We start from the raw sequence: 18,753 nt of genomic DNA, 5'->3' as shown, positions 1-18,753 counted from the left end.
AAGTCCTTCCATGGGGGCCAGGTTCTGCTGACACTTTGCATTCGTAGCTTCTCCCTTTCAGAGCCTCTCCTACCTAAGAGCATTCTTCCTTAGTTTCTTTTCCTAATGATCGCCCTCACCAGGTTTCCCCCCGACAAGCCCTTTCCTTGGGAGCCTTCTCTTTCTGTAATCTGGGGACTGTTCCTTTCCCCAGGAGCCTGTTTTCTAGCCTCCCTTCCCACTGGGAGTAGCTTCCTTTTATCATGCCTGGGTGTTTCCCTGCATAATTAACTGCCTCCCACTTACTCACTGAGTTAAGTCTTTCCAGGTGAACCTGAGTGGCCTCATTCTCCCTTATGGAGCCTGTCAGAGGTGGACTGAGCCCATGACCCTAGACTCAAACAGCTAAATTGTTCCAAATCGACGGGCCCAGATAATCTCCATCCAATAATGTTAACAGAACTAGCATGTGAAATTGAAAGTCCAAGAGCAAAGACTATCAATGAATCCATAAATTGCGGGGTCATAGTCTATGACTGGAGAATTGCAAATATAGTACCTATATTTAAGAAAGAGGAAAAAAGTGATCTAGGAAACTACAGGCCCGTTAGTTTGACCTCAGTTGTATGTAATTGTATCATATATCTTTAATATTAAGATCTGCACGCATATATATATATATATGCATATATATATATGCATATATATATATAAAATGAGTTTAGTGGGTTACTAGTGAGGCCTAGCATAGGTTTAAGGCTTTTGATTAATACTGAGCAATAATTTTTTTGCTGGCATTTTTAGTTTTTACACCTGAATTTGACTTGCTATAGACCCAGACTTTCTGTAGGCTTTTTGGGGAGTATTTGAAAGAGAGAGTAGCTAAGGACATAGGGGTAAACAGAAATTGGAATAAAATATAACATGGTTTTATAAAAGGTAGATCGTGCTAGGCCTGGTCTCTTTCTTTGAGAAGATAACTGATGAGACAAAGGAAATGCAATAGATTTAATCTACCTGGATTTCAGTAAAGTATTTGATACAGTTCCACAAGAGAAATTGTTGGTTAAATTGGAGACGATGGGGATTAATACAGGAATCGAAAGATGGGTAAGGAACTGGTTAAAGGGGAGACTTCAATGGGTCATGCTGAAAGGTGAGCTGTCAGGCTGGAGGGAGGTTACTAGTGGAGTATCTCAAGGATTGGTCATGGGAGCCAATTTTATTTAATATTTTCATTAATGACCTTATCACAAAAAGTGGGAGTAACAAAAATTGTGGATGATGCAAAGTTGGGAGGTATTGCCAATACAGAGGAGGACCAGTATATCATACAAAAAGATTTGGACAATCTTGAAAAATTTAATAATGCAAAGTGCAAGGTCATGCACTTAGGGACTAACAACAAGAGTTTTTGCTATAAATTGGGGTTGTATCAGTTGGAAGCAACAGAGGTGGAGAAAGACTTGAGTGTATTGGTTGATCACAGAATGGCTATGAGATGCCAACGTGATGCAGTCATGGAAAAGGCTATTGGAATCCTAGGATGCATGAGCTAGATTATTACACTAGAGATGGGGGAAATATTATCACCATTATACAAGGCATTGGTGAGATCTCATCTGGAATACTGTGTGCAAATCTGGTCTCCCATGTTTAAGAAAGATGAATTCAAACTGGAACAGGTGCAGAGAGGGGCTACTAGGATGATCAGAGGACTAAAGAACCTACCTTACGGGAGGAGACTTAAAGAGCTTGGCTTGTTTAGCCTAACAAAATGAAGGAGGAGGGGAGATATGATTGCTCTCTATAAATACATCAGAGACGTAAACATCATGGAGGGAGAGGAATTATTTAAGTTAAGGGCTAATGTTGGCACAAGAACAAATGGATATAAACTGGCCAGCAATAAGTTTAGGTTTGAAATTAGATGGTTTCTAACCAGAAGATTAGCGAAGTTCTGGAACAGCTTTCCAACAGGAGTAGATGATGTAAAAAACATAACTTGTTTTAAGACTGAGTTTGAAAAGTTTGATGGAGAGGATGGTATGATGAGATTGCCTACAATGGCAATGGCCTATCCATGACTGCTATTAGCAAATATCTTGAATGGCTGGAGATGGGACACAAGAGTGGGAGGGCTCTGAGTTATCACAGAGAATCCTTTCCCAGGTGTCTGGCTGGTGTCTCACCCACATGTTCAGGGTTTAACCGATTGCCATATTTGGGGTCAGGAAGGAATTGTTCACCAGGTCAGAGTGGCAGAGACCCTAGGGTTTTTTGTTTTTGTTTTTGCCTTCCTCTGCAGCGTGGGGCACAGGTCACTTGCGGGTTTGATCTAGAGTAAATGGTGGATTTGAGGACTTAATTAACTCATCCACAGGTTATGAGCCTACTGCAGTACCAGGGCCGGCTCCAGGCACCAGCGCAGGAAGCAGGTGCTTGGGGCGGCCAATGGAAAGGGGCGGCATGTCCAGGTCTTCGGTGGTGGGTCCCTCAGTCTCTCTTGGAGGGAAGGACCATCTGCCGAATTGCTGTCGAAGAATGAAGCGGCACGGTAGAGCTGCCGCCGAAGTGCCGCTGATCGCGGCTTTATCTCCCCCCCGCCGCTTGGGGCGGCAAAAAAGCTGGAGCCGGCCCTGTGCAGTACTGGGTGGGTGAGGTTCTGTGGCCTGCAATGTGCAGGAGGTTTAATTAGGTGACCATGATGTTCCCTTCTGTCCTTAAAGTCTATGTGTGTCTGAGACCCCTTCAGAGGGCCAGCTGCCTGCTGATGGTGCCACTCATGTAAAGTTCTTCTGCACAAGAGCTCTGTGTGAAGAGTAACAGGATGCATATAGCCAGGGGGATATGTCTACCTAACATTTATACTACACTCCATGGTATGTCCATGTCGGCATGGTACATCTAACTAAAGGATGTGATGGATTCCACCTCACTTGAAGTCTTTAAACCGTGGGCTTGCTGCAGGAATCAGTGAATGAAATTATATGGCCTGTTATGCAGAAGGATGTGACTAGGTGATCATGACGGTTCCTTCTGGCCTCAAAATCTATGAATCATTGGTAGATACTACACCTCTACCCCGATATAACGCTGTCCTCGGGAGCCAAAAAATCTTACCACGTTATAGGTGAAACCACGTTATATCGAACTTGCTTTGATCCGCCGGAGTGCGCAGCCCCACCTCCCCAGAGCACTGCTTTACCGTGTTGTATCTGAATTTGTGTTATATCGGGTCGCGTTATATTGGGGTAGAGGTGTATATGTTGCCTGTTGGGAGTCAACACATTGGATTACTGTGGGATGGACAAACTTGCTTAATTTTCATAATGTGCTAAAATACTATATAATTAATAGAGAATTATTCTTTCAATTCCACAATGGACTCTCAAGTTATACACAGATAATTGGTAAAAATTATGGATCAGGGATCTTGAGAGAGCAAACAAAAGGAGCTGCTAGATTTGATTCCTTTGCCTACTATTCCAAATTTGTGTTTAAGATGACTAGAGCCCTGCACAGATACAAAAATCTCGGTCCGCATCTGGAAGAATCAACTGGTATCCAACCCTTGATGTGCACTCTGTCTTTTATCTGTATCTGCATCTGCACCACACCTGCAGGAGGAGTGTGTGTGTGTGTGTACTATATATATAGGATCTCAAAGGCGGGGAAGCAGCTGTCTGCAGCTCATAGCCTATGAGGCTGCTTCCCCACCTTCAAGAGTTTATATTCCCTCTCCAACCCCCGCATACAGATAAAGGGGAGGTGATCCCTGCAGACAGTTGCTTCTCTGTATGGAGAGGGAAGAGAAAATATAGGATTTGGAAGGCAGGGAAGCAGCCTAATAGGCTATGAGCTGCTCCCCATCACAGTGCACTGGTGGATTCAGGGCATAGACATGGTCCCACCTCCTTCTCCACTTATCCTTATTCCTAGGGGGAGCAGAAGCAAGCAGTTCCCGTTCTTCCCAGAGCACAGAGACTGTGCAGCCACATGAAGAGGGGAGGATTCTTGTTCACCCCCGTGTGGCCACATAGGGACCCACTTGGGATCTATCCCTTATTGAAAACTCTGGATAAATGGAGGGAAAGAAAGTAGGCTCCTTAATTTTGCCCATTCTGGTGTATTGGGAGGTACGTTTTGAAACATTCCCTTGTACCTGGAACTCTTCTCACGGAATTCAGAATGCGTTGCCTGAGGAGTCTGTTGTGTGACATCACTTGCATTTTTTCTTCTTGCTCAGGTGTACAACTGAGTTGAAAACATTTTTCTTTCTTCTTGTAGGGTTTGTGAACTAGAAGAGCTGGGAGAGCTGTCTCCCTGTTGGGAGAGCCTTCGTCGACAAATAGTTACTCAGTACCAAACAATTATACTGACTTATCAGGAAAACCTAACTGACTTGCATCAATACAAAGGTCAGCAAGATTTATTTTCAGTAATAATAGATAATATGTTTCAGTTATGCTTCTTATTTTCCTTTTAAAATAAAGATTCAGAACCAAAAAGGTGGTTTTAGTCTTCGTTTGGTAGGAAAAATCAACAGACAAAATATTTTTACTCTCTTCTAAAGTTTTATAGTGATTGTACAAAGAAGCTAATTTATAAATATCATAGTCATTGTGCAACTTAACATACAAAAGAGGGGATAATGAGTGAGGTCTGGAAAAGAAAAAGTAATCTGCAATTTCCTTAAAAATTAATTAAATTAAATTGTTGTTGTTATTTTATTATTAATTTTATCACCTGATAAATTCTCTTCTGTGGGTTTCCATTAGCATTACTTTCCTCTAAATTTCATGTAATTAATGATAAGTAATATATATGTTTAATGATAAGTAATAAAATATATTACTTCTGGGGGAATTCTGTGCCTCTATGCGCTCGCAGAATCATGTCCCCCACAGATTTCTTTGCTTCCCTGCAGAAAAATGACTTCTGACGGGGAAGCAAAGGGAAGCCGCAAGAGTGGTCATGCCTCCCTCCCCAGCAGTATGGGCACATTGTTTCAGGCTCCCGGAGCAGCTGGTGGGGAGGTAAATCACTGCGAGGGGGCGGGAGGCCTAGGAATGCCCTGGCTGGTGGCTCCTACCATGCACTGGGCACAGCTGCTAGAGCCAGCTGGACTGGGGGCAGGGGAGGATGGGACTTACTCTTCTCCTGCAGGGAGTGGCCAGGGCCGGGGCAAGGTCAGAACCAGCCGCAGAAATCTCTCCCGGCTGCAGGAAGCTCCACCCACCTCACCCCCTGCACTTGAACCCCCACCCCAAGGAGCCCCACCTGTTTGCATCTGAACCACCTTGATGAGCCCCCTACACCCGGACCACCACTCCACTGAGCCCCAACCAGCTGCACCCAGATCCCCGCCCCACTGCCCCAGCACCCAGACCGCCCTGCTGAACCCCCACCACCTTCACCTGGACTCCCTGCAGAGTCCCATTGCCCCTGCACCCAGACCCCCCCCCCAACAAGCCCCTGTGCATCCAGATCCCACACACACCCAGAGTGGCCACTGAGCCACCCACACCCAGATTGCCTCACACAGAACCCTCTTATGCACACCTGGATCCCCACACACTAAGCCCCTCCACACTTGGATTCTGCCAGGCTGAGCCTGCCTGCCTGCCCACACCTGATGTACCTGGTGCAGAGATGCAGGGCCCCAGGCTATTTCTGGGACAGGCCCAGCCCTTACACTGTGTCAGTGTCGGGGGCAGCCTCACTGCCGAATCTGTGTCCTGGGCAGTAGAGGACGGCTGCAGGGTGATTTCCCACCTCTGTGCAGCCAGTGGCCTGGAGCCTGTACATTTATTTGTTCATAAATAAAATGTGCAAAATTTTAAAATGTGGAATTATGTGTGGAATTTGTATTTTTTGGCACAGAATTTTTAATGTTTTGGCCCCGAGTTCCCTCAGGAGTAATATATAGATATATATAAACTGACAATACAAAGTCTGGTGTGCTGATTCAGCTTAATAATAATAATAAACAGGAACTAACTTTCTGTAGGTAAAGAACTGTCTTCAGAAATCCCCAATACATTCTGATTCTTTATATTAATAATAATTTTAGAATTTTTAATATAATCTTATACATATAATATAATATTATTATATGATCTAGGTTTTAGCTTTTATTCCAAGAATCCCCAAATCTTTGTTTGATAGTTTCTCAGTGTTTTTTCCTCCTATACTTAGCTCTCTCTAAAGTATTATGGGAATTATTTGATTTCTGTGTTTTGTCATTTTTAAGCAATGTGTATCTGTTTGTGTGTGTAATTATTTCAAAATCTTAATAAAACTAAATGGGAAATAAGGCAGTTTATAACCGACTGAGTTATGCACAAATGGGGGAATGATGCAGCTTTATTTACCCTAATATTAGTCCAGCTTTTCATTCAGAATGGGGGAAATAATTGGGGGTATTTTGTTCACTCTTATACTTTTCTTACTATTATGTATTCATGTCAGGCCATATTATACCCTTGTTCTACATCCATAACTCCTGTTGACATCCGTGGAGAAGGCTGGGGGTTCATTCATAGTTCAAGGGTGCTGTTTTAACATACAGTGTCTTCACTCATAATGAAATTCCCCTCTGTACAGAGGGCCAGCGTAAAGGTCTAGGCATCACATAAGTCCTATTTTGATGGGTTAAGAGGGACTTGCTGTAAGTGGTATGTAGGCTTTGTGCTGGCCTCCCTGCACAGGGGAAGAATTTCTCCCTGAAAGCACAGAACAGCTGTGACCAACGGGAGGAAGGATGATTTTCATGTGATACGCCAGTTCAAAAGACACTGACCAGTCAATGAGAATAAAGCCAAATCCCAGGAAAGTAGAACAGAAAGTTTCAGTGTACACAATGTGTAAAGTTGCAGCATGCATCCCACCTCAGATTGTTAGAAAGGCAGGCATGTGTAGGTGACAGTATATTACAATATTAATTATTGAGCACAGAACTGGTATTGGTCTGTGCATAATGGATCATTGGGATCCACAGAGCAATTATCTGTGGTAGACATTAAATTCACCTGTAGCTTTGACACTGTTGCATATTTACCATTTTTGTCTAAGGCCTTGATCCAGCAAAGCACGTAAGCACATGATAAATGTTCTAGTGAAGTCAGTGGGACTTTTCCCATGCTTAAAGTGAAGTATGTGCTTAGGTGCTTTGCTGGATTGATTCCAGGGATCCACAACAGTAAGAGAAAATAATAATAATACTAAAATATATACTTATTTTGCTAGTCATTTAGACACCAATTCTGCAAGGGACTTAAGCATGTGTTTAAAGCTTCCTGAACTGGGGCCTAAGTGCATATCTAACTCCAGCTCATTCTTCTTAGATTTGGACTCCACCAGATCCAGTGGCTAGGGATGATATTTATTACTAATAAATAAAGTAATCCAGTAATTGTATAGGGGCCTGGAATACCTCAACTGTAAACATCCTCCAGTTTAGTTGTATTTTCCCATACTATACAATGTATAAATTACTCAAAATTGGAGTGGAAGTGAGTATAGGGATCCTAACAAATGAATTCTCATAGGCTGGTGAGATGGAGTGCACTAGAAGAATTGCTTGTCTGCTTAGTGCTGTCATAAATGTTCTTCTGGTAGGGATTGATTTCTTCACCCCCTGCAATCAGAAGATTTTTAGTATTTCTTTTAAAAGAATACGTTCTCCAGGTTCTTGCACTGTTTTCTTGTACGCTCTTCCAGCACTTGTGTACAGAGAGACCATGTGCCATCAAAATACAATGAAAATAATGTATTTGACTATGCATTGGTTTGTGTTTTAATAGGCATTTTCCCCCAGTATTACGGATTCTTCTCGTACCAGAGGGTTGGTCACAGGGTTTTGAAAGTGGATTTTAAATTAAGCCTATATTGCCCCTTCAATTTTGTGATCATACAGTTTGGCCCCACTTGGCCAATGAGTGCCAGAGACTCCAAGCGGGGAGGAGCCTACCTGGTGCCCTCAGTGGGTATCTCCCTTCCTCGCTGCTGGCACCGGGCCCCCTTTGCTGCTGGCACCATCCAGTTCCCACAGCCGTTTAGGCAGGTGATTGGCACTTGTTGCTAACAGCATGTGCTTTGCAGGTATACTTGCCGACTAGCAGACTTTTAGTTGTAAGTCATACTTTCTGTCAGTATTACTTCCCACCTAATGTGCAACAAGTGTTGAAAGTAACCCCAATCCACATTTGTTGGTATTTTGAGACTGGCAGTTGGTCGTGGTTTTATAGGGCAGATATAGAATAAATATTTTTCTGTTACATTTCTCAGGCCCTTCGTTTAAAGCAAGTAGCTTGAAAGCTGATAAAAAATTGGAATTCGTGCCCACAAATTTACACATACAAAGAATGAGAGTCCAGGATGATGCAGGATCAGGTACATCTCTCTCATGTGTATGTATGTGTGTGTGTGTGTGTGTGTGTGTGTGTGTGTATATATGTATATGTATATGTGTGTGTGTGTGTATATATATATATATATATATATATAACGTACACACATTATTCTCTTTTTTGGGTTTCCACCATCCAGAGCTAAGTTTCCCCCAAACCAGTGTAGCTTCTGTGCAGTACTAATAATATTTAACATTTTAATTGCAGCTACCATCCTTATATCTCAAAGCACTTTAAGTAGAGTAAGTATCATTACCCCAGTTTTATAGATGGCAAAACCAAAAGGCAGATCAGCTTGTCCAAGGTCATGTAGCATATCAGCATCAGAGCTAGGGAACAGAACCCAAGTCTCCCACCTTCCATCCCTGTGCTGTATCTACTGGATTAATCTGCTGGATCCCCTTTGGTTTTAGGAGCCACCAGGATCTTTTCTGGTTGGCATGACATCAGAGGCCCTCCCTGTTGTTGCTTTTTTTTTTAGTTTAATTTAATTGTGAGGGGCCATCATGTGCGCTGCACTTTAGATGTGTAAAAAGACATTAACTTGTTTAGGTTGAACTTGCTTCTTTGTAAAAGACCTAATTTTCTCCTTTCATTTAATGTTCAGCCCCATCCACCTGTCGACCCTAGCTGCCTTGTGTATCCTTCAGATAGGGGGGATGATAGGCTGAGGTATCAAGGTTAATCTTCCTTCATCTCCAGACATGGGAATATTGTCTTTGTAGGTCTTCCAGAACAAGAAACAGGGGTCCAGGTTTCAAACAGAGGTCTTTTACTTTGTAGCACTTGGCAGCTTCTCACCACTAATGCAGTTCCAAACTTTTTAACACTCAACATTGTTCTGAAGACTTCAGTCTCTGGCAGGAGTATTTGAGAAATTACCTTTCAGTAGTTTGAATTTCCACAGATTCAACCAAAGTAAAGATGGTGAACTTTCATCTGTAAGCACTTTTTGTCCATCCAGATCAGAATTATGACATAGTAACCATAGGAGCACCAGCAGCTCACTGTCAAGGCTTTAAATCGGGGGGTCTACGGAAAAAGCTGCATAAATTTGAAGAGGCAAAGAAACAGTAAGTAGAAGAGTTATTATAAACTTATCACCTGCCTTTTCTTAATCTCCAGGCTTTGCAAAATCATCACATTCCATGTTTTTGTTGCACCTCCATTTGGAAGTTCTGCCAAATACTATGAAGATTATGCTATGCTTTTTTCAAAGAGGGAGAAGAGAAAAAACAGTTTTTCCATTGTTTTTTGTTTACTGATAGTTCCTTTTCAAATTACTTTTTGTGGAATATTTAATATTACAGGACAGTTGTTAAACTAGCTAAACTGAACAACTTAAGTGTTGAATTGGATTTAATTGAGTTTAAGTTCTGTCTAGTTGTGGAGGTAGAAAATATCATTGGAATCTCTTTAAGTATGTTACATTTGATACTTTCACTCCCTTTAGCTTGCTTCCTCGGCACATCTGGGAAGCATTTTCCAGATCAGTCAAAGTAAATTTTGTCTTGGGCTATATCCTTATTTGTGACTGTGGTTAACTGAAGAAATGAGATTAGCATTACTCTAATTTACCTTCTGAAGTCAGATAGAAATTGGCTAAAGTAATTTCTTAGACTCTATCTCTTACTAATTTCCTAAAACCACAACATGCTTAGACACCCATTCTACGCTGGAGTCGTCCACCTCTGGTCCTTCCCTAGAGCTTCAGAACTTTATGCAAAGACAGATCTACCCTTCCTAAGAGGCAGCAGCAGTTCCTCAAATGCAAGTTTCTTATTAACAACTTGGATTTAGTTATAGGGCCAGTTGCTCCAGGTTTCTCTATATTGCCCCAGGTATTTTGCTGCTGTGTAGTTACTAATTGTTCTCCATCCATATTAAAATAAAAATACTAGGCCAGAGTGTGCCCCCTAGATGCATGCCTAGAGAGGACCCTCTGTACACTGATCTCCCCCTTTCTAACCTGCAGGAGGGATAATTCACCTCTGTGGTACTATGCCCCCTGCTCCTGATCACACCGTGGCTTCTCGGGCGGGGGGGGGGGGGGGGGTTAGCCATTCACACTGCAGGCTGAGGCAGAAATTGAGAAGGCCAGGTGCACTGAAGGGGAAGGCACACACAGTTTCCCTTCAGGCTTCAAGGGGTATCTCTGCTCCACAGCAGGAAGCATGCCCTTGCAGCCAGGTGACAAACCTGTGCCAGTTCTGCTTGGGCTAGCACTTTAGAAATAGAGGTGTGGATGTTGCAGCATAGACAGTGGCACAGGCTAGCCACCTGAATAAAAGGACTTAGGGGGTGGGGCAGCTAGACCATGTCATTGCCAGTGCCCACACTGCTATTTTTAGCCTGCTACCTTGAGTAGAACTAGCATGTGTCTTTTCTACCGAAGCTGGGAGGCACACTCTCAGCTGCAATGTAGACATACCCAAGGAGCTTACAAGAGCAAGATAATATGACTCTGGGCTGCATTATCTTTACTGTAGAACCCCGCTTTGGGGGCTACAGGAGCAGCTGCAGCTAAGGGGAGACTTTTGCAGCCTGCCTCGGGGTCAGAGCTGGTGGGAAGGCACAGAGAGAGGGGATGATCTGGACACCAACCTCAATTCAGTATTTTTGGAGGCTACTGAACTGTACCATCAGTGGCACTAATTTTGGTAATTGATAGGGCTACTAGCAGTGCCAGTTGAAACCTTAGAGTCAGACTAGTACATGTAATGGTAAAGTATTAAGACCAGTACTAACAACTGCCTCCTATAATTGCATCTGACATACAAGATGTTCCAGGATGGGATTAGCAAAGACTATAAATCCAATAGGCTAGGCTGAACTTTTTGTTGTTGATACCAAAATCTCCCTTCAGAACTCAGAAGCATTCTATATCTGCCTACTTGGTTACTTATAGGGCCCTCATTACTGACTTATCAAAGCACCTAAACCACTGATGTCTTTTTTTCCATCAAATCTATTCAAAACCTCCATTTCCAGCCTGCATTTTTCTTCTGGCCTTCACAAAGTTGCAGGTATTCTGATCCTATGTTGGAGAGTAACTTTCCTGTTGGCAATATCATTTGCTGGAAGGTAGCACAAATTACAGGCCCTTTCTCTGTTGGACCTAAGTTTCCTTATTCAGTCTGTTGGGTATCTCCTATTACAATATTAATTTAGAGTACTTTTGTAATGAGGCTTGAGACAATCTCCAAATCACATAAGTGAGCAGGGACAAACACTGTACCTACCAACATAATCTTAAAATATATTTGATCAGAAGCATAGAAAATCAAGTATGCTTATTACATTTCATCCTCACCACTTAACCAGGCATCACTGTCTTGGAACATTTCTTACTCTGATAGTTTGGGGCCTTGCAAGCAGAATGAAAAATGAGATGTCCTGGAACTTGGAAAACCAAATTACATTGACTCAAAGGGGCTTGGCCTATACGTGTAATTCAGGCATCACATCATAAACCTAATGTATAAAATTAGAACCATAAAATAGTTCCTAAAAAAAGCACCAGGGTTTAATCTTTGGAGAAAAAAGCCAGAAGTATTGTGATAAATAAAATAAATCAGTAACACTTTGGTAAATGGAAAAAATACTGTATCTCAGGTGTAAGACTGGCTAGTCAATCTGCAGTGGCAGACTCAGTTTCTGTAGCGAATGTTAGTTCTGTGGACTGTGTTATATAGGACAGGGTGGGCAAATTATGGCCCAGGGGCCAGATCCGGCACATCAGGGCTTTGGATCCTGCCCGCAGGATTGCCACCCCTGTGGCGCCGTGGGGCTAAGGCAGGCTCCCTGGCCCCGCACCGCTCCCAGAAGCAGCCGGCACCACGTCCCTGTGGCCCCTGAGGAAGATGGGGGGGCAGAGAGCTCTGTGTGCTGCCCTTGCCTGCAGGCACTGCCCCCTGCAGCTCCCATTGGCTGGGAACGGGAAACAGCGGCCAATGGGAGTTTCAGGGGAGGTACCCGCAGGTGAGGGCAGTGCGTGGAGTCCTCTGCACCCCCTTCTCCAGGGGCCGTAGGGATGTGGTGCCGGCCGCTTCCAGGAGTGGTGCAGGGCAGGCAGGGAGCCTGTCTTAGTCCCGCTGCACGCCGCTGCTACCCCGAAGCCACTCAAGGTAAGCAGTGCCGGGCCGGCACCTGCACCCCAAAACCCTCCTGCACCCCGACCCCCAGCCCTGAGCCCCCGTCGCACCCCTCCTGCACCCTAACCGCCTGCCCTGAGGCCCCTGCCGCACCCCTCTTGCACCCCAACCACCTGCCCTGAGGCCCCTCCTACACCCTGACCCCCTGCTGCACCCCTCCTGCACCCCAACCCCCTGCCCTGAGCCCTGGACCGCACCCCCTCCTACACCCCAACCCCCTGCCCTGAGTCCCTTCCCGCACTCCGCATCCCCTCCTGTACCCCTGCCCTGAGCCCTCTCGTACACCCCGCAGCCCTCCTGCGCCCAACCCCTTGCCCTGAGCCCCTTCCTGCACACCGCACCCCCTCCTACACCCCGCACTCCCTCCCTCACCCCAATCTCCTTGCCCCAGCCCTACATTTGTGGCCCTGCATGCAATTTCCCCACCCAGATGTGGCCCTCGGGCCAAAAAGTTTGCCCACCCCGAAGTAGGAGATAAGGCTAGATAATCATAATGGTCCCTGTATGAATCTCTGAATGTCATTAGACCAAGAGAGTGTCAATAGCAAGAGCCCATCATTTGGATGCCTTATCACATGTTATATTAAAATCTGTAGAGCATGTTTTGGTAACTAAATAAAATGTATTCAGAGTCTAATCTCTCCTTGTTTACATACATCTCTCATTAGCATTTGTAGGGATAGTGTGCACTAAAGGGGAGAATAGAACCCACTATTAATAGATAGGAAATACAAGTGGTAGTCAGAAGTCCGTTTTGTGTGGTCATCTTTGCTGCTGTACAAACCAATATAGCAGAATTTAATTCCATCTTTTTCATTTTCAGTGTTATGTACAAATGACTTTTATTTTTTCCGTTTCTTGGCAAGAGTGTTCCTTTTACACTTACAGCACCCAGAGCAAATAAAACACATTTGCCTGTGATTCTGCAGTATATGTATATTTTGCTTACAAGTTTAATCATATGCACATGCCTTTTTGAAAATATTAAGCAATTTAAAATATTTTCCCAAACTTACTTTGCTTTGTTTTCTGCTTTCAGTATTTGCAAACAATCTGCTAATTTTATTTTGGTTTTTTTTTTTTTTAGCAGTTATGAGGAATGTTGGTGAGTTTTCTGTTTCTGAGAGTTTGTGGAGAGAGGTGTTTTTTTTTTCTTTTGGGATGGGGCAAACATTGGTGTATTTTAAAGAGTGCAGATTTTTTTAATGTCGTGCATCATAACACCATTAATTATGCTTTAAATGCTTAGTAGAACATGATGTATGAATGAATTGGTCCTTCCAACTGCAACTTTTATTTTGTAATGAACAGCTAACTTCATACCTCTCTGATTTTTATGAAGTCAGGAGACTTTGCAAATTAGAATAATACAATGTGTTCATCTGTTCCTCTGTTACTTCCAAAGAAAAACAGATAACAGAGAGGCAGAGAGAAAGCTACACAAAACCGTTTTTGAACCTTTCACTTCTACTGGATAACACATAACTTTAAGCCTTTATGATGTTATAATGGGCCTGGTTTATATTTTTGAAATTTATCTCTGCACTTAAACACTTTTTCTTAACCCTTGTGCAGTTTTCCCCCCTTAATTTTATTCCTACTTTGTTTAGTGCTGTAGGAGAAAAAGTGAAAGGTTAATCAGTGGTTTGATGGTGAAGCAGTGCTTCTGCTTTGAGCTAAAGTACTTGGAGTTGATTTGCTGATTATTATGACCGTACTTCTTATGGCCTGATCTGAAGCCCACTGAAGTCAATAGAAAGACTCTCATTGTCTCCGGTGGGTTTTGGATCAGGCCCTGATCAGATTAGACCATGTATGTCTTCTGAAAGCACCACAGAATGCAAATAGTTTATTTATAACTTTACACATCTAGTGACGTGCAGCTTGTGTGTTCTTTTTTAAAAAATGTTAAGGATAAGGATCTATTAAGCATATAATATAGCTTACTTATGCAGAATGACAGCTGTTCATTTGAAAGAGTGATTGCAGTTTGGAAAATGAATACGTGTGAACTTCATGCCATAATAATTTCTTTCCTCTGATCATCCCAGGGAAATGTATTTATTTTTAAATAAGAGTATAATCTGAACATGCTGCATGGCCTTCCTGCCAAATACATCATCTTTCTGCATGTTAACCCTTCTGTAGTGGAAAGAAATTGCTCAGAGGAATTGTCAACAGTAACATTGGACACCGTGGAGTAGGCTGAATCAGAATGCAGTAAAAGTCCTTAAAAAGGAGATCTATTTCATGTATGGATAGGAGTGTAGGGGATCAGATGACCTTCTGTAGAAAGGTGTGTGACCAGAGGAACACAGAATGATGCCTGTTTCAGGGGTTATGTCTGCATTACATCCTTCAAACATGGTACTTATCCTTTTAAAGGAGGTCAGACTGGATAATCATAATGGTCCATTCTGGCCTTAAAATCTATTTATCTATGAAAATGCCTTCAGATTGATTTCTGGGACAGTTGCTTTTTAAGTGTGCCCTATGAGAGGCTCCTGCATTATCTCATAAGCACTCTGTAAAAGTGACTATTACACTTGGGGGAATTCTGCACCAAAAAATTAAAAATTCTGCACACAATATTTTAAAATTATGCATATTTTATTTGTCAAAATAACACAATATAATCACACCAATTTCAATTATTTTGCTAATTTACTTCAAAATACCTGTCAGCAAGTATGTCTACAGACAACAAAAAAGATTCAGGAAATGTTTTTTGACAAATAGATTCCTTACTAGGCATATTAATACAGAACTCTGAGTAATAATTAATTTAAACTACAATACAGAACCGTATTTCCCGTACCCCTCAGAAGCAGTGCAAAGGCTTGGGGGAGTCAGGGTTAATGGAGGAGCTAAGGGAGAGGGAAGTAATTGCTGGGAAGGAGCTTGGGTATGAACTTGGAGGGTTGTTGGGTATGGGTGGGAAAAGTATGGAACAGGTTTTTTGAGGGGACGGGGAGGGATTGTTAGGGAACTTCTTCCATGCAGACCTTGGCTGACCCCTAGCCTCTCCCATTCAGTCTGGCACATCTGCCCCTATCCCCATGCGTCCCTGCATCTCCTGTCCACATGTGTCCCTGCACCCCAACTCAGACACCCACTCCCCCATCTCCATGTGGCCCTGCACCCTCTCTCCTTATGTGTCTCTGGGCCCCCACTCAGCCATCCACCTTCCCTCATGTGGCCCTGTCCCCATGTGGCCCTGCACTCCATTCCCATTCAGCTCCTGTCCCAATCCATCCTCCCGCACTAGCCCTTATGAGTCCTTGTCTGACTCCCCAGCAGCCCCGGGCTGTCTGTCTCCCCATATACTCTGTCTCCTGACCTGGCCCAACAGGCACTGTGAAGAAGGCACTGCAGGCTCTTTCTCTTCTCTGTCTGGCTGGGAGCGGCTGCTCTGTTCTATCACCACATCGCCCTCTGGTGGGCAAAACACGGAACTGCAGCAACTTTCTGGCAGAAGCTATTTTCTGCACACACACACACACACACACACACACACACACACACACACACACACACACACAAATATGTATGGCACATTAATTATGCACACGTGCAGTGGTGCAGAATTCCCCCAGAAGTAGAATACACATTCCTGTAGTTTCCTTGAAAAAGTTTATAAAAATTAAAATATGTTCCCGATCAGTGGCTTAACTCCCCCCCACCCTTCCCCCAAAGCAAAAGAATTCAGACTCCTCAGAGATAGTGATTTGGAGCAATTGCACCTGGGAAATTAGGCTCTCTGATATGCTAAGCATGGCTTTGTTCACCAAACAGCTGGCATTTACAATAACAGTAGGTACTTTTATGTCTAATGGCTACAATGAAGCAATTAATGACAGGAAGAAGTGAGAAGGAGGAGAAATAAATTAACGTGTGCCAGTTTAGGCATCTTTGACTTGACACTTCATCCAGAATAGGCAAGGACGCTTATCACACCCTGAGCAGAGACAAAGACAATAAAACATCTGCATGCTGTTCCATGCAGCTGGTACATGTCAGCTGACTCCGACTGCAGGGTCATAGAATTGCAGTGGAGATCTATGGCTCGGACTGAAGCCCCACGAGGTCCTAGACCCCAGGCTCCAGCCTGAGCCTGAACATCTACACTGCAATTGTATAGCTCCGCAGCCCGAGTTTCAGGATTAGAGTCTTTCTACTGGTATAACTATTTCAGTTCAGGGTGTGGCCTTCCCCCCCACCCCCAAATAGTTATAATGGGTCAACCCTACTGTGGATGCAGTTACACTGATATAAAGATGCATTTTACTGGTGTAGTCTATTCTCCTTCTCATCTGGGAATAAGCTATACTAGTGTAAGTACTATGATATCAGTATAACTTTGTCCACAGTAGAATGGGTTGTACAGCTTTAACTCTGCTGGTGTAGTTAAAGTGATATCGTTGTGTGGAGACAAGGCTAAAATTCCTAACCTGGCAAGGAGATATCAGATGTAACTGTGTAAAGTGTCTGTGTTTTGGGAAGAGGGAGAGTGGAGCAAGCAACCTAAGGAAACTGGTTTTGTCTCTGCTGGCAAAATTTGTCATACACATTCTCCTCAGAAAATTGTCCCTCCTGTATGTGATCTGTGAGCACAGTCATTTAGCATCTGAATGTTTTCATTAAATGCAGAGGTGCTCAGGTATAAGTGTTCCTGCTGTTTAATTGCCCATTGGTCTTCCATGGTTAATTGTTAGCTTAGGTAAATTTTGTTGTCCACAATTCCTTTTTCGGCATGAAGAAGTGTGACTAGAGTGTTTATACCTTCTGATAGATTGTTTTTAAATTGTTTCTTCTTTTTCAGCACTTCAACAAGCTCTCAGTCTATAATATACATACCACAGGACATTATTAGAGCAAAGGAGATTATTGCACAAATCAACACCCTGAAAACTCAAGTCAGTTACTATGCTGAAAGGCTCTCAAGAGCTGCCAAGGATAGATCAGCTAATGGCCTTGAAAGATCACTTGCCATTTTGGCAGATAAGGTATGAGAACAACAAAACAAAATCATTGATAAAAGTGAAGTGAGACACATTCTGAAGCACCCCTTTTTTGTGAGCTCCCTGAAAAATCCCAAAATGGTCTCTCTTGTGGCCCCACTCAGCCGCAATTGGAAGATAAATCCAGGGATTTTTGAATTTGCCACCATTTATTCAGGTTTTCTCTTCTCTTCCACTCACTCTTGCTTCCACCTCCTATGGATGGAGTGGTGAGGACTGAGAAAGAAGACTGATACCTATTGGCTTCCTTTCCCAAGTTTAAAGTATCACCTCCGCCACGTGTCCAGTCACAACATCCCAGAGAAGAAAATCCTAAATTCACTTTCATACGCTTGTCTCTATAACCACTGACTGGTTTGTTGAGCTCATTTCTGAATAAGCTATCATGCAACAGGAACTTGAAGAAACCGGAACACCACAAGGAGTCTTCGTTATCATTTCATTTGTATAATAATGACATGAACTTGGGGCAAATTGTAGTGATGCTGTTCAATTAATATTTGACTCCTGTAGCCTGATCTATAGATTATGAATAAAAATCCCCAGTTATCACTTTGAGGGTTGACAAGTTCTTGTCCCAAGATCAGGCCCGGTATTATTTAAATTATTTTATAGTTGGGAACCCCGATGTGCACAGGTGCAACACTCACACTATAGGAGCTCTTTTATATTTACAAATAAATAATTTATTAATACATTTAGCAAAGTCAAAGACACTCTAACTCAGTAAGGTAGATAGAGATAATATAGAAAGTACAACTGAACATCCATACTCTCACCATCCCTTGCAGAACAGCCTGAAAAGTTAGCCATTGTCTTCCTCGTCACCTTCCTCATCTTCATCAGTGGCCATCATTCTGGCCCCTCCCAAGGGCTACATCTCTCTACCCCTACTGCCCTGGGATGCCACTTTTATAATATGTTACGCTGACGTTACCATGTCTAATGCATATTCAATAGGGGTTTCTCCCCTCTTCCTTATTTGTATTTCCTCCCCTTACCAATGTTAAGGTGTCCTTCTTCTATAGGTCAGTGTATTTATGATTTCACCCCATTATCATATACGTCAATTCATTGTCATGGCACTCTTGCGGTTGGATGTTCCGACCAGAAGCTGGTATCAGTTCATGTTCTATGGTTGGCTGATGTCATTATGGATAAGATTCCCCCCCCCCCCCCCCACCC

At 43.2% G+C, this 18,753-nt stretch overlaps 1 protein-coding gene across 8 annotated transcripts in view; it reads left to right on the top strand.

Moving 5' to 3' along the window:
- The window catches only part of INPP4A (inositol polyphosphate-4-phosphatase type I A), a 75,489-nt gene that overhangs the window by 15,152 nt on the left and 41,584 nt on the right, over window positions 1-18,753 (top strand). For 3 of the 8 annotated variants that reach the window (XM_065402279.1, XM_065402238.1, XM_065402253.1), the window contains exons 9-13: window positions 4,270-4,400; window positions 8,272-8,376; window positions 9,358-9,466; window positions 13,638-13,652; window positions 17,370-17,553. In XM_065402279.1, coding sequence (XP_065258351.1) covers window positions 4,270-4,400; window positions 8,272-8,376; window positions 9,358-9,466; window positions 13,638-13,652; window positions 17,370-17,553 — 544 coding nt within the window. Of the gene's footprint in view, window positions 1-4,269; window positions 4,401-8,271; window positions 8,377-9,357; window positions 9,467-13,634; window positions 13,653-17,369; window positions 17,554-18,753 lie in introns of all 8 variants that reach the window. The other 5 variants (XM_065402284.1, XM_065402263.1, XM_065402230.1 and 2 more) reach the window with 2 other exon arrangements.

Source organism: Emys orbicularis, chromosome 1 (assembly GCF_028017835.1).
Source record: "Emys orbicularis isolate rEmyOrb1 chromosome 1, rEmyOrb1.hap1, whole genome shotgun sequence".
Classification (NCBI taxonomy): domain Eukaryota; kingdom Metazoa; phylum Chordata; order Testudines; family Emydidae; genus Emys; species Emys orbicularis.
The sequence above is the reverse complement of the archived record's forward strand: the minus strand, read 5'-3'. Positions and strand labels throughout refer to the sequence as shown.